The sequence below is a fragment of the Dissoconium aciculare genome (genome assembly GCF_010015565.1).
Source record: "Dissoconium aciculare CBS 342.82 unplaced genomic scaffold K489scaffold_6, whole genome shotgun sequence".
NCBI lineage: Eukaryota > Fungi > Ascomycota > Dothideomycetes > Mycosphaerellales > Dissoconiaceae > Dissoconium > Dissoconium aciculare.
Genome location: NW_022984956.1, coordinates 293331 through 308722, shown reverse-complemented (window position 1 = coordinate 308722; position 15392 = coordinate 293331). Strand labels below are relative to the sequence as shown.

The following is a 15392-nucleotide window of genomic DNA, read 5'->3' as shown; positions in this document are numbered from 1 at the left end:
GACCTCGAGAGGGATCGTTCGTGGGGCATGGCGTTCCCGGTCAGTAGGTAGCTTTCTCTAGATGTGACGTGGCGGCGTCCTCGCCGTGATTTGACGCAGAGAGGTCCCTAATCCTGTGAGCGCTGGTACTGTTTTGCATCCTGGGGGAAAGCAAATAGCCAACATTCGACACGTCGAGGAGACACGAGCAGGGCGAATCCCTGGTAAGTCGCACACGTATGTACAAAAGGCCAGCAAGGGTTCACTGAATTGCTCCAATGGTTACAGAGGAAAGCGTTCACCGACAGTCGAGTCATGTCAGCAAACCTGCACGGAGATTGTTGTCCCATTCCTGAGAGCTAATTCAAGTGGTACAAAATACTTACGTATTCCAGTTTTCCGTGCGAGCAAGACATTCCGCATGACTCAACACAGATACATCACTCCATCAGACTCTCATCCTTGTCGTCGGAGATGTTCAGTCGCGCCCGAACGTCCTTGACCAATGCCTTCGCCTCCTCCACCTCGACGCCATCCTGACACAGCTCATTGGCCAATTCCATCGCTCGTTGCCAATCGCTACAGCTATGACTCCACCTTGCCAACCAGAGGCGCGCACGACTCGTGATTTGCGTGACACCAGTGCCCTCGTCGCCTTCGTTCGGACCTTCCTCTTGAGCGAGCGTGAGCTCCATAAAAGCGGCGGCTTCATCCCATTGACTGTCGCGCTCGTACAGGAGAGCAATGTCATATAGGAGCTGGGAATCGAGAGCGCCGCCAACGGCACGCGCAAGAGGGTCGGGATTGTTGCTGACAAAGCTCGGACTGGAGTCCATGTGGCTTCCAACGACGAGCGCACGCTTGTAAGCTTGGATGGCGTTGGTGGTTTTCCCGCATTTACTGTATGCGTTGCCGACAGCTGCCCACATCTTGGGATCGCTGGGACAAAGAGCGACTGCGCGTTGGTAGTAGAAGAGACTGTAGCTATAGCACTCGAGCATTTCATAGCCTTGGCCGAGACCGTACCACGCTCGGTAGTCCTTGCGATTGGAGTCCACTGCTCGACGGTAGGACTCGATGGCGGCTTGCGTATTCTTCAGCTCGACATACTCGTGACCCATCAGCGTCCAGGCAGCTTGGAAGTTCCGATCGAGAGCCAAAGCACGCCGGAAATGAAGGACGGCTTTTTCATGCTCGGATATAAGACTGTAGTAATTGCCTAGGATACAATTCGTCTCGGGCCGGAATTTGTCAATGTCGCTCGCGTGGGCAGCAAGACTCGCCAACTTGGGTCGATTGGGTATAACGTAGAGCAAGTTGCTGAAGACTTCCATGCCATCGAGACGATGCGGATGGGACTTGAGTAATTCTTCAAACACTTGTAATGCCTGGTCATGATCTCGCGCGTAATACAATAGAAGTGCTCTTTGCTGTTGCAGAAAAGCCGACCGAGGAAAGATGGCTTGTATCTGATCCAGAGTGCTATACACCTCGGGCTCTTGTTGCAAAAGCTCCTGGCTACAGTAAATGTGGAAGAAGAATGTGACGACATTGCGCGGTAGATGCTCGCCGATCTGCCGTAGCTCATCGACGGATCCTATCAAAGATGCCAGCTCGAGCCATGCAGACCAGTTGTATGGGTTGATGTTGATGCTCCGAAGTAGCCATTGTCTAGCAAGTGTTTCTGACTTGGACTTGATCAGCACTACGCCATAGAGGTAGTCGAGCCATCCTTGCGAGTTGCTGATTTCACCCAAACCGCCTCGCTTCTCGAAATATTCTTCGAGTATTGACAAGACGCTCGTCACCTCGGGATTCGGACTAGCTGCGCCATCATTGGGGCCGAGTATCGTTTCGGAGTCTTCCGTTTTCCTCTTCTCGCCGGACAGATATTTGGCATACAATGACAAGAATAGCGCTTTCTGGCTAAGGTTCTTGGGTGGCGATAAGCGATGTATGCTGCTTCCTGTTGAAATCTTTGGCGCTGAAGCATCTAGTGGAGATTTCCGACGAGCTGATGGTGATGTCTGAAACCTGCTGGTGCCCAAGGGAACCTTATGAGGACCAGCGAAATTCTGTGAAGGAGCACTCCGGACAACCTGTTCAGACAGAAACACCGCAGCGCATCGGTCGTATTCTCGACAATCGAAGAAGGACTTTGCCAAGAGATATCTCGAGACCTCTTTGGCCTCGCGACTGGATTCACGTGCATCCGGGCCGCGCGGCTGCGATGGCAACTCGATGTCTGCATCGTCGTCGTCGTCGTCAACTTCTGTATCGGATCCATCATAATTGTACGTATCATGCGACACGGCAAATGAATTTAAGAGCTCTGCAGACCTATTTATAAGAGGTCAATCTACATGTAACGGCGAGAACACATGGGACACTAATGATGATAAGTACCATTTCGCGGCAAAGTAAAGACCTCGTTCATTGCAGCCTACGATTGACTGTCGGAGATGCGTTTGCAATTCCGCCTGTTGTTGATCAGAGAGCGCCATGGCCGTGGCGATTTCGTATGATAACCTCACGTTCAAACTCTCCACCGAAAGTCGCGTCTACCTTCATGTGTTCGCCTGAAAGACGTGCCGTAGGGCTGTCATCATCACTGGCTGCGGTTGTCGCGCGACAGCACGGCAGTGACGCTGGCGGCCAGACACTGTATCAGGCACTCCATCACATGTTTCAGGCACGCAAAAGGGTCACCGCTCTGCTAGGTGCTTGATGATCGACCCTGCATCCGTCGGTGATACTGTAATAAATTGGTGGGGTGCGGGCCATTGGAAGACAGCCCGAGCTCTGATCATCAATAAACAATATCGAGAAGTCGTTCGATTTTCCAGACGTGAATTCCGAACTAGCTGCATGCGCATATTTATTGATATTAATTCACAAGCCAATCCCTCCATACTATCTCTGTAATTGTATGCACTAGATTTCCTCATCATGCCGGCCACCTTGAAAGAATTCGAGTCCGTCTTCCCTCAGCTGGTCAAGGATGTGGAGGCGCATTGCGAAAAGTACAAGCTGCCCGACCAGGCCTTGACATGGTTCAGCAAGGTAATGACAATTCCTCCTCTCGCGATCTGCGTCGATCACCGTCCCGTCAACTTCTTGTTGACTGATGCTCAGTCTCCCTAGTCTCTCTACCACAACACTCTCGGCGGGAAATGCAACCGCGGTCTCTCCGTCATCGACACCGTCCAGCTCATCCTCGACCGCCCCCTCAATGAAGATGAATTCTTCAAGACCGCGACACTCGGCTGGATGATCGAGCTGCTGCAGGCCTTCTTCCTGGTCAGCGACGACATCATGGACAGCAGCAAAACCCGGCGCGGCTCGCCCTGCTGGTACCTGATGCCCAACGTCGGCATGATCGCCATCAACGACGCCTTCCTGCTCGAGGCCGCCATCTACATCCTCCTGAAGAAGTACTTCCGCCAGGAGAAATACTACATCGACGTCGTCGAGCTCTTCCAGGAGGTCACCTTCCAGACCGAGCTGGGCCAGACCTGCGACCTGCTCACCGCGCCCGAGGACCACGTCGACCTGGACAACTTCAGCCTGGAGAAATACACCTTCATCGTCATCTACAAGACCGCGTACTACAGCTTCTACCTGCCCGTCGCGCTCGCGCTCTACTTCGCCGGCCTCGCCACCGAGAAGAACCTGAAGCAAGCCGAGGACATCCTGATCCCCATGGGCGAGTACTTCCAGGTCCAGGACGACTACCTAGACAACTTCGCCGACCCGACCGTCCTCGGCAAGATCGGCACAGACATCCAGGACAACAAGTGCAGCTGGCTGGTCAACCAAGCCCTCAAGATCGCGACGCCGGAGCAGCGCCAGGTGCTGGAGCAAAACTACGGACAGAAGGACAAGCAGAAGGAGGCGAAGATCAAGGAGTTGTACAACGAGCTCAAGCTCGATGAGGTCTTCGCAAAGTACGAGGCGGAGGTTTTCGAGTCGATCAAGGGCAAGATCGCCCAGGTCGACGAGAGCGAGGGATTGAAGAAGGCGGTCTTTGAGGAGTTTTTGCGCAAGATCTACAAGCGTAGCAAATAGATGGAGGGCATGTGTATGTAAATAGAAGAATAACTTTCGGCGCAAATTCGGCCAATGAATCATCTCAGCGATTTCGACTAGAAATCACGTGGCGCAACTCGGTGCCAGCTGTTTACGTGGAACTCGACGCCGAGATGCTCGAAGATAGTAGGCACGAGCATGCATTCCACAAAGAGGCAGGAGGAAGATCAGCAGTAGCAGCAGCCACAGTCAAATTCCGAATCAGGTGCATTCCATCTCCAGCTGAGGGCTCCTTTTTTCTGACCATCACTTGACAAGCGAGCCGACTTCACGTCCACACAGACCAAAGGCGAAGAGCACAAATAATATTGAAAGAATTACTTTTTATTTTGCTGGAGAAAGCTCGCAGTTCCGTTCTGCATTCCAGTATCGTCTCATAACAATAACAAATATCAACAGTGAGGATGATAAGAAAGCGTTGGTGTGATCGTCCCCTTTCGAACCCAACAAACTACCTCCGTCTGGGTCTCGCTCCGGCCCTCCGTGGCCTGTATAATGAATGGAGTAACTTTTGGGTAAAGCAATAGCAATGTCATGTGATATTCGTCTCAAGTTCGTTAAGGAATGAATGGATGAATGAAAATGGAGGAGAGACATATAGCCTGCGACCCTCGCTGCACGACCTATATGCTAGAATCGTGAGGCACATGTGAAGCCAGACTGCTCACGATGGACCAGAAGCAGGACCGTCTTCACTTGCCAATGAAGAAGGGACCCATTGGTGTCTCCAACGTCGCCACGATACATCGGAGATGTACGAAGAAAAAAAGAAAGAAAGCAATGACAGATAATGGATGGCGGAAGGGAGCAGTAGGCGGCGAGTCATGCGCGAGCATGGACGGAAGACCATGCAGCAGGCCTCAAGGTCGATGCGGATCAAGGAAATGCCTAAGTCGAGTGACGCGCCTGCATCTGAGCCTGACTGCTGCTCTCTGCCATGTCGACCTGGCCATGACCATTGATATACTCATTCTGCTGAGGATATCCAATCGCCTGTGTTGGAGAAAGAGAGGCGCCGTTTTGATGGAAGTGACCACTGCTGCTGCCCGCCATTTCGATTTGGCCATAGCTGTTCACGTACTCATTTGGACCGAGAATAAGACCCGCCTGGTGCGAGGTTGGCAGTCCGTGGTGCTGCACATTCCCACGTGCTGGCATGAAAGCGGAGGCGTGGTGTTGCTGGTAATGCTGGGTGGAAGGACCCTGTGAGTGCTGATGCATGCTTCGAGGCGCGCTATGGCTACTCGGACCACCTTGCTCTCCATACATAACCGGATTGAAGTTGACACCATATGCAGGCTCAATGGCCGGGGCAGTGCCGTCGAAAACGTTGGGAGCTGTGGTCACATTCCTAGGACGGCCCGCCAGGCGACCACGAGAAATGGTACGTAGCCCGGAGGCAGGATTGTTCGTGCCCATGATGCTGACATTGTTGTTGTTGTATTGCAGAGGTGTGTAATTGGGCACACCAGAATACATCGGCATCTGCGGATGGTATGCAGCCTTGAAGGGGTCTTGGTTGATAAAGCGGCCCTGATTGCCATCGTTCACGGGGAAAAACGCATTGCCCATGTAGTTCGGAGGCGCGTTGTAGTACTGCCCAAAAGCTGGTGGAGGTCCGATCGGACCCGGTCCAGGCTGATAGGTGTAGTTGTTGCCCATTGGCGACATCTGATTCAGCATGGCGTCCTCTCGGATCTGTGCAGACGTTCCACGATCATATAGGGAGCGACGATGACGATCAGTACCACGCTGACCACTGCGAGGTGCATACAAGCCGATGGAACCAGCATTATCGTGCGAACGCTGCTTCTTTGAAATATTATTGGGCGCAGGGAAATCCTTCTCTGTTCCAATCTTCTCGGGCTTGCCTTCCGCTTCTGCTGCGAATTTGGTCCACCAAATCTTGGGGCGGAACTCCGCGTACTCGTCCATGATAGAGGAATTGCGAAACTTCTCGATGAGGCAATCGAAGCCTTGAATGGTGGCGTACGAAATTTGAGCTCGCTTGCGACCAGGAGTAGAGGAGTCCCATTCTCTGCCAATATAAGTCTGATAGAACGGAACAATGTCGGTCGCTTGACAAAAGTTGACGAAGGCATAGCCAACGTTTGTGTTGCGTTGAAAGTCGATGCGAAGGTATGAGAAATCATAACAACCCCAACTGGTGGTGTCAAGGATACTCTTCATGTGACTAGCACCCCATTGATTGGGAAGGTTGCGGAGCATGATCGTGGTGCGAACATCGACTCCGCTCATGATGCGCTCGACATTGACGCTCTGAGGTTCGCCGTTTGTCGGATAGTCATTCTCGACGTTGCGACTGGGTCGTGACGACCAAGAGTCGTTTCGGTTGCCCATTCCACGATTGCCACTGTTGAATGGAGCAGGCGTGTGTGGTGATGAACCCGAGTTGTGGCGATAATGGCCATTTCCATAACCACTGCCACCCGCTGGAGTTTGGTAGACCTTGTCAACCACGCGTGGAGCTGGTACCACGACCATCGTACCATCCTCGTTCTGCTGCCACGCTGTGCGTCCACTTGGACTAGTGAATGCCGTGTTGGCACCTTGGCTACTTATGCGATGGGGTGTGGTGACGATATGGTATTGGCTCAACGTGCTTGATGTACTGGAGCGTTTCGAGGTATTGTCGACGGGATCCTTCAGCGGCTTCGTGCTCACGACCCAGTCCTGTAGCATGTTAGCCCGCTGAATCGACGAGTACAGTGAAATTTCGGTGATGTTGCGCTCACCTCAAAGTAGTGGGGTGTGTCTGCAGTGAGCTCCTTTAAGACCTCCTTGGCCTGACTGATGCATTGGTATTCGACACGAAAGATGTACGTTGGACAGGTGTTGGTAACACGCTGGAACGCGATCACACTGCCAAAGTTACCAGCAAGTCGATACACGTGCTCCTCAAGATGAGGAACATTGACCTTTTCAAAGTCGCCTTCGTAAGTTGCTTGGTAGTAGACCTGTCCGTCAAAGAATGACGTCGCATTATCGCCAAATCCTTGAACGTCCGCAAATTCGCCGGCCGAAATGTACGAGATGGTCCAGCTCGGCTTGATCATGTTGACATCATCTTCAGCGGAACCGGCAGCGGCGATATCGTCGAAACAAAGCGCCACGCTCAAAGACTTCTTCTTCGCGGCAGTGTCCATGAAAGCCTTTTGAGCAAGCACCTTGTTCTCCCAATCGCGCTACAATTGGGTTAGTCGACTATTAATTGAACGACATCGACCGCGAAACCTCACCTCGGTCGCCAAACGCTTCATGTAGTGTTCATACTCGAGAGGGTTGATGCAATCAATTCTCATGTAATGACCACCCAGGATCTGGTCCGTGGTGAAGGCGATGCGCTGCGTGGGATCAGTTGGAGCAGTGCGAGTTCCGATGGCGTCTTGAGCACGGCCTTTGCCTTTGTCGATACGCGACTGGTCATTGGCAGGTGCCGAGTCATCGTCATCCTCGCCAGGCGAGGGCTTCTCGTCAATGGTTGTGAGCGACTGAGAAGACACAATGACTGGGGAGGAAGAGGAGGCATCAGGAAAACTTTCACGATTGAGGATGGACATGTTGGAGGGCAAGTTGTTGCGAGGCTGGAAATTGGTGGCGCCGGCGCTGAGATGACGGAAAGGAACGGAGGTGGTCATGGATGGACGCATGTTGGCTGTGAAGGGATCGACGGCAACGTTGGTCGTGCCGGTGACTTGATTATCGCGAATAGGAGTCTTTCCCTTCGAGGTCGGCTTGTCGTTGATCACAGCTGTGAACTTCTCATCGGATAAGCTCCTGGATCTGTACAAAAGTAAATCACAATCTAAACTGGGTTGCCGAGCCCATTGAACTGACCTAGTGAGAGTGATCGGGCTTCTCCCAGTACGCGGAGTTGCGGCCAGACTGGCAGCCTTGGTGTAGGTGACGCCGCTCATGTTGGTAGGTTTGAAATCGTCTGCAAAGATAACGATCGTGTGACGATAATCTGGTTATACTGTTCGCAGATATGTTGAGTCGTGCTACGATGTGATGATAGTGCGATTTTCTGGATCAAATGTTTGAATCTCAAATGCTGGAGAGTGATGACCTGGATGCACGCGTCTGGCGTGTTCAAAATGCGTCAGTAGCCAGGAAAGTGAACTGTTGCTGTTTGTTGTCAAATGATGCGCCTGAACGGGAGTTGCATGGAGCAAGTGAGAAGGAGTTCTGGAGAGTGCGAGAGAGGAGGAAGGAGGAGGAAGATATCTCAAGGAGGGCGAAGAATCAAGACCAGAGCTTTTCGAAAGGTGATGACATTCAAGACGAAAGCAATGACGCGAGCTGTGGGCGGGCGCATGTGCGTGTATATGAAGCCAAAACTGCGTGCGTCGGGAAAGAGCGATTGGTACTTGACGATGAGAAAGATGTAAGGGTGCCAATGGGACAGTAGTGATGGATGGATGCTATCACAACTCAGATAGGTCCATCAGAATAAGGATTCGGTAGTCGACAAACTAGTGGTCGATCCAAACATTTGGTGCAATATTGCGGAGAAGTTCCTGTGACATGTAGACGGCCTCCTCAACACCCATCACTCGCGCCTTACGGGAAATTCAGTCGATCTATGTGGATACCTACGCATCATCTTGGCCATATGGGATCTCGGCACGGAATGGGATGGCGTTTTGTAGATCAGATAGACTCCCTTTCCAATGATGATCTTGCGATTGCCACTGGTGAATCGCTCGTTATTCTCCAACATCTGCGCTTTGGGAAATCGAGGGTGATGGAAAGCACTATCGACGAAACCGTACCGCTTGAGGCGACGGCGTCCATTTTGAGATTGAGCACGTCCGTTGATCGTGACTGTGAACATCACGATGACCGCATCCATCGGCTTGGACTGCTGACGATTTCATAACGACTGGTAGGCGAGGCCGAACTGGGACAATGCGCATAGAACGCACCGAGCGCGATCGATGTGATATTGAGCACATGTCAAGTCCATAGACCTGACCTACACACTACTACACGGGTATCTCATGCGGTTTAGACTCTTACCTCGAGAACGTCGCCCGAATTGAGCGTGTACGAACAAAGCGGAATCTGTTAAGGTGGCGATTGGAATCCTCCAAATTCGTGTCCCATGTCCTGAGAGTTCACATTTGAAGCTGTCGATGCGCTCGCGACGAGGCGACAGGGCAGATGAAGTTCAAACGACTTCAGTGAGCACCTGGGGAGAGGCTCCACAGATAGTTAGGAAATCTACCATCAAACGGATGTCAGCAACGTGGTGACTCGGAGGCTCGACACAAGTCAGTCAAGGTCAAGGTCCAGTCCTTTGTGCCTGGCACAGGTGAATGCTCGCATGGCGGGCAGAGTGGCAAGGCGACGAGCAAAAGCTTCGGCCATGGTGTCATTGATGGGATTCCCTTGTGAACTTTGGAACCTTGGAATGGCTTCAGCGGAGCTCCCCTTGGTGGTTTGACTCAACAATTGCCGATGATGCTCGTCATTCTTCACGGATCTGCAGGTGTGACATGTCGTAGCTGTCGCACCCCGTCGGTCATCACCGTGGATAGTGTGTCGCGTGGCATTCGACCAATCACAGGTCTGCAGGGGAATCCGGGGGATTGTTCCTTTGTCGGTCATTCCGGTTGTACAGGACGGAATTGTGAGAGTGTCCTCAGGCAGCAACAGTCTAGGGCTTGAGCTTTGGTCACAAACGCGGCCGGCTGGCAGAGAGAAGTCAGCGGCGCAGGAGCTGTTCACAGCATTCAATATTGCCGCCAGCCAGCCAGCCAGCCAGCCCTGCGTGCGCAACAAAGGAGCCTAACGACAGCCATACAGGCAACACAATATCGATGCGACAGGCACCGTCCTCCTTGAATTTCAGGAACATCGCCAACTTCATACATTTGTGCTTTCCCCTTCTGCGCGCGGTGATTTGATTCGATTCTCTGAGCGACAGCCAAATCATCTTGGATCATTTCCCGAATCCGGTATCTTGGTGTGTGTAGGCGTACAGGTCGGCCTCGCTTCGGGACAGATTGCACTCGTCGCAATTGGATCAAGTGTTCATTGGTGCTTACCTGATTGTCTTCGTGAGTGATCCAGGTGCTCGATGATTCCTTCTGAGTGTGGTCGCAAGACACCGTGTCCCGAATGTGGCGCAAGAAAAGGCTCGGATTTTGGATCGCAGGCTAATCAGAAATCCAGAATATCATTTCCAACCGTCTCTTGCCAAAAGGTGAGTGTTCAAGAAATATTGCCTTGAATATCCTGGAGGTGCGAGGTTCTGGGCCTGAGTTGAGAAATTGCGTTTTTGTTTGAATGGCGGGCGACGCAAAGTAGATGACTGCTACACTTTCAAGAGCATTCGAAAATCCACGACGTGCATTTGTTCTGATTGCAGGCGCAAGAGACTAGATCGACCGTAATTCGAAACCTTTGAGTGGGAGCTGGATCTCCACTTCTACACATTCGACCATCGAGAGCTGCCGAATCAAAAAAAAACATCCATTCCGCGTCCGACCGCGGCTATGCCTGGATTACTCGCGAGCGACCAATACGATGACCTTACGGGGGCCGTACAGCAGGTGAGTTCCATCATGATTTCCATGCCACCGTGTTCTGATGCTGGTGACTGCGCCGTTGGACCCGCTTCCAGCTCCGTGAACCAGCCGGCCGGCGTCCATCGCCGATGATTTCGCAAGATGAAGGGCTTCACGATATCTTCTAGGACGGACGCATATGCAAGCTGGATTTTCACGCTAAATCGAACATGAATTCGCGCTGGCATCGATCACGGCCCTTGCTGACCACGTTCAGATAATCCTTTCTTCTTCAGAATCAGATTATGTCGACCAATTGATACCGCTCCTGAAAAGCGCAGAGACGCAAGCCCAGGTCACACCTCTCATACACGCTCTCAATCATGTCTCCGCCGATCGCGAAGCCCAGATCGAGACCATCTGCAACAACAATCATCAAGAGTTCATTCACAGCGTCGATCAGCTCCAATCTGTCCGACAGGGTACGGTCGAGCTTACCGCTGAGATTATGACCCTGAGCCGCAGCATCGAGGCCAGTACGGAGAAATTGGCCGAGCAGAAGAAGGCGCTGGTGGACTCGCGAGGAGTACGGCAGAATATCGATGATGCCACACAGGCCCTCAACGATTGCCTCGAGGTCCTACGCCTGGCCAACCAGGTTCATGACTTGCTTAGCAAGAAGAACCATTACGCGGCCCTCAGAGCATTAGATGAACTCGAAAATGTGCACCTCCGGGAAGTCACTCGATATAAGATTGCAGAGATGATTGAGCGTTCCGTGCCCGCAACTCAGCGTCTCATTGCGGATGCCGTCATGGCAGATCTGAACACATGGCTATACCTCATCCGAGAGAAGTCACAATTTTTGGGCGAGGTAGCTTTCTACCACACCGAAATGCGCCGGACGCGACACAAGGAGCGTAGCGACAAGACTCCGTATCTTGGCGCCTTCAAGCTCAATTCCGCAGTCGAGCTTGTTGCCGACGAGTCAGAAGAGTTCGACGTGCTCAGCGACTACGAGGAAGTCTCGGTGGATTTCTCTCCACTTTTCGAATGTTTACATATTCATAACGCCCTGGGTGAGACCGAAAAGTTTCGAGCACACTACGCAGCAAACCGCCGCCAACAGAAAGACCTTCTTATCCCTCAGACCCTCATTCCTCTTGACGAGGAAAATGGCAGTCTTATCAGCTTGCTAGAAGGCATTGCTGGTTTCGCTATTGTGGAGAAGGGCACGATACGAAGGACTGAGAACTTTCGCGCCCAAAGCGATGTTGATGAGCTGTGGGACAGCATGTGTCAGTCCACCATCTCGCTGATCAACGCTGCCTTGACCAGTGTGGACAGCGATGAGAAGTTGTTGAAGATTAAAGGCATTGTTGCGCTGTTTATCCAGACTATGGACAGCTGGGGTTATCAAGTCACCAATCTGGACGGCTTGGTGGTGACGATCTTTGAGAAGTACACCGCCCTGCTTCGAACAAAATTTGGCGATGATTTCGATGAGGTACGTGTTGTTCCCCTGCATGCCTCGAAGTGTCTTTATGTCTGATTTCGTTCGCAGATTGTGAGCAGTGATGACTACATGCCCATGCCAATCAGCAACATCGATGATTACAACAGAGTCATGTCCGCATCATGGTACACACCACCACCCGAACTTCGACGGCCGGAGGAGATTACGTATCCTTGCCATTTCCCCTTCAGCCAGATGTATCCCCTGATCTGCTTCGATATTCGTAGCTTTCTGAGCCAGATGTACCTCTTCTCTGACGATCACTTCCGCAACACTACCCTGATCGACGAGACGCTGCAGAACAGCCTCGATCAATTGCTTTCCGAAAAAGTCTGTGGTACACTCGTGGAACGGCTGTCATCGCAATACCCTGGACAGATCGTCCAAATTTTGACGAATCTCGACCATTTTGAGATGGCGTGTAAAGATCTGGAACGGCTCCTCGTCGAGGCACGCTCTAGCAGCTCGGCAGCAGGACCCATCACTCTACGCGCGACCAGTCAATTTGCCGTCGCAAAGAAGAGAGCGGAGACGCGCATCTTTGAACTTGTGAACAGCAAGATCGACGACCTCATCGAAACAGCCGAATACGACTGGACCTCCACCCAGGTCCCCACGGAGTCATCCGAATACCTACAAGAGCTCACCCGCTACCTTTCCAACATCATGAGCAGTGTCCTCATGGGCCTGCCCGAAACCGTCAAGAAGCAAATCTACCATGAAGCCCTCGGCCACACATCAGCCGCCCTGCTCGCTCTACCTCTCGATCCCAGCGTCACCAAAATCTCCCCACAAGTCGTCACCGCCTACAAAATGGACGTCGACGAACTCATCTCCTTCGTCGACAGCCTCCCTGACGCGACGACTCTACGCACCGCCCTCGCCGAGCTTCGCCAGACAACTGACCTCATGACCCTCCTCGCCGCGGGCAATGCAGAGGAATTCTTCGACTCGAGCCGCTCGGGTGCGAGATTCAGCCAGGTCGATAAGATCAAGGGAGCGGAATTGCTGGAGAAGGTCTTGGCTCAACAGGATCAGGTTTTGCCGAAGCCTGAGCGCTTGAGCGTTTTGCCAGAGGCGGAGCTGGTAAAGAAGCCCAGCACGCATTTCGGTGACTTCAGGGATCGGTTGGGACAATTCACGAAGAGATCCTGAGGGCTGTGTGTGAATTTGTGTAGAATATCATATAATTTCAACAGGGCCTCTCTTGTTGCACTGCGTCAGAAACGGAGCGAACGTCATGTTGACAATCACCTTTATTCCTGGGTTCGTATGACATTTGAGATGAACGTTTCAACATTTGTTTGTCGCATCGAGATGTCGAGAACTCCTCTACGCCGTATCCGATGATGCCGTGGTACAACCTATCAGTCTCCTTTCTCTGGTGCGACCCATCCTCCGCCTCAACTACTCGTACAATCCTTCGTCCCTCTTTCCCTTATCTCATACAGATCGCCGCGTATTCCTTATGCCAAAGGTGAGAATAATCTGTCGCCGAGTCAGTCCTTTGTTGTTCTGTCCCTGCCTTCATATGGTGTCTCTCTGATGGCGCTGCGCTCGGCGAAACGTACCGGATCAACGAAGGTCGCGGGTTGCTCTTGGTGTATCCGAGGTAGATGATGAGAGGAAGGTAGCCGCTACAAGGAATGGTCAGAATATCATCAATGGTAGATGGTGTGTGGATGGTAATGGCGTACTAGTGGACGGCGATTCTTGAGAAGTCGATCACGCGGGAGATGCGCTCCTGTGAGTCGCAAATGTCAGTCTTCTTTGCTGTTCTCCGAAGGATAATTCTCCATCACCGCTTCTTCGATCGCGTACCTTGCTCTCTTCTGAAAGGGTCAACCACGCCATTTTTATGATTGTACTAGTGGATGCTTCGTTGGCGATGAGTGATGCGAATAATATCTTGAAGTCACTGCTCACGCTCCCGGCCGATAATATGATGAACTTCCCATGAATCTCCTTCGGGAGACGTTGGTCCGAGCTCCCGCAAAGCGCGGAAGTCCGCCGCGCCTGCCCTCGCTGGCTGCACGCCGAAAAGCCCCAGCATCTCCATGATGCCAAGACCCTCGAAATTGGTGCACACCCAGACGACATCAGATTCACAATAGGCCAGATCCCGCCCGCTCGATTCCCAGACCACACCACACAAATCACCCGTCAAAATGCCTGCACAATTCGAGAACCTCAGCGACGACCTCATCTGGGAGGTTACCCGTAAGCAATATCCACCCTGGGGAGAAATGGGAAAAGCGCGGGATTGAAGGAAATCGGGGAAAGATATTGAAATATTGACGGATGGTGGATTTTTACAGGCAGCCAGAATGCCTTCCTCGTGAAGCGCAAGGGTGCTGGCGGCGTCCAATTCTCTCGCGACCCGCTCAACCTTCTCAACAAGCACTCGCGAAAGTACTCCGGTTACGCCAACTCCCAGGTTCGTGAAAAGCCACCCGATCAGCGACAAGGCGTTGATCAATGCAAATTTCCCGGATTCCACAACATCTAACATGAGATTTCCCACAGGCCATCGGTGTTCAAGCCGACTCCAACACCATCGCCCTCACCACCAAGCTCCCTAAGCAAGCCTCGCGCCCGGCCAAGAACTACCACGTCAGCTCCTTCAGCTCCTCGACCCCCACCCGCAAGCTCTACGTCGGCATCGTCAACAGCACCGCGAAGAAGGGCTACCGCGCCGATCTCCGCCAGGCCGCCGTCGCCCGTGCCAGCGCCGTCCGACGGAGCCAGCGCGAGCTCACACGAAAGGAGCCCGTCCGCAAGCCCCGCGGCAAGAAGGCCCAGAAGGCCGCCGAGGAGTCATCTTAGATTGACGGATGAGAAGGAGATGAATCTGAATGGGAGGGATGAAATCTGGCGTTGGGTCATCATTGATGCATTCACACAATGAACTTTTTTTTCCTGCTTCGGCTTGCATGACGGATTTGGCTGGCAAGGTTAATCCCGTGTTGGGCGTTCTTCTCGGCTGTAGAATCTTGACCTCTCCAGCGTATCAACAAAACGACCACCTGCTCGGGCCTTTCAATGAAATGGTGTCAAATCCGGGGTTCTTTGCCGCGATGTATGCTCATGGATTTGAGACGGTTGAAGCTGCGCATCTCGTGAACGTGGAAACCGACAATTTTGCTGTTTGTACATGCCCAGACGCCAGCGCTAAATTAAATGTTTGCCGCAGCCTCGTTGAGAACAGCTCATTTGTATGCAGTCGAACCGTCACAGGCGCCGAATTAGACTTTCCCATACCAAGGCCATGT

General features: G+C 52.5%; 6 protein-coding genes across 6 annotated transcripts; 3 read left to right on the top strand and 3 right to left on the bottom strand.

Annotated features, from left to right (window-relative positions):
* Positions 1-419: 419 nt before the first annotated feature.
* Positions 420-2483, bottom strand: K489DRAFT_409805 (TPR-like protein; the record flags this gene model as incomplete). Its single annotated transcript, XM_033607629.1, has 2 exons — positions 420-2319; positions 2386-2483. The coding sequence occupies 2 exons, from the start codon at positions 2481-2483 to the stop codon at positions 420-422; spliced, it is 1998 nt and encodes a 665-aa protein (XP_033459703.1).
* Positions 2484-2811: 328 nt separating this feature from the next.
* Positions 2812-4406, top strand: K489DRAFT_338054 (ERG20 farnesyl diphosphate synthase). Its single transcript, XM_033602224.1, has 2 exons — positions 2812-3042; positions 3124-4406. Exons 1-2 carry the CDS (start codon positions 2929-2931, stop codon positions 4045-4047), a joined length of 1038 nt encoding a protein of 345 aa, XP_033459702.1. The 5' UTR covers positions 2812-2928; the 3' UTR covers positions 4048-4406.
* A 405-nt stretch (positions 4407-4811) lies between these two features.
* K489DRAFT_213653 (uncharacterized protein) lies at positions 4812-6965 on the bottom strand. Its single transcript, XM_033599672.1, has one exon. The coding sequence runs from the start codon at positions 6769-6771 to the stop codon at positions 4957-4959; it is 1815 nt and encodes a 604-aa protein (XP_033459701.1). The 5' UTR covers positions 6772-6965; the 3' UTR covers positions 4812-4956.
* A 3627-nt stretch (positions 6966-10592) lies between these two features.
* K489DRAFT_409802 (exocyst complex subunit Sec15-like protein) lies at positions 10593-13275 on the top strand (the record flags this gene model as incomplete). The annotated part of the gene is made up of 3 exons (XM_033607628.1): positions 10593-10649; positions 10882-12111; positions 12169-13275. 3 exons carry the CDS (start codon positions 10593-10595, stop codon positions 13273-13275), a joined length of 2394 nt encoding a protein of 797 aa, XP_033459700.1.
* A 265-nt stretch (positions 13276-13540) lies between these two features.
* On the bottom strand, positions 13541-13974 carry K489DRAFT_338046 (Tom7-domain-containing protein; the record flags this gene model as incomplete). The annotated part of the gene is made up of 3 exons (XM_033602223.1): positions 13541-13757; positions 13818-13864; positions 13942-13974. 3 exons carry the CDS (start codon positions 13972-13974, stop codon positions 13559-13561), a joined length of 279 nt encoding a protein of 92 aa, XP_033459699.1. The 3' UTR covers positions 13541-13558.
* A 314-nt stretch (positions 13975-14288) lies between these two features.
* K489DRAFT_409800 (ribosomal protein L28e) lies at positions 14289-14946 on the top strand (the record flags this gene model as incomplete). The annotated part of the gene is made up of 3 exons (XM_033607627.1): positions 14289-14340; positions 14439-14557; positions 14647-14946. 3 exons carry the CDS (start codon positions 14289-14291, stop codon positions 14944-14946), a joined length of 471 nt encoding a protein of 156 aa, XP_033459698.1.
* Between the last annotated feature and the right edge of the window lie 446 nt (positions 14947-15392).

Bases quoted from the DNA above. Each gene is read 5' to 3' on its own strand.
- K489DRAFT_338054 (XM_033602224.1), top strand. From the start codon at position 2,929: ATGCCGGCCACCTTGAAAGAATTCGAGTCCGTCTTCCCTCAGCTGGTC. The intron at 3,043-3,123 runs GTAATGACAATT...CAGTCTCCCTAG, and splicing joins CCTTGACATGGTTCAGCAAG to TCTCTCTACCACAACACTCT.
- K489DRAFT_213653 (XM_033599672.1), bottom strand. From the start codon at position 6,771: ATGCTACAGGACTGGGTCGTGAGCACGAAGCCGCTGAAGGATCCCGTC.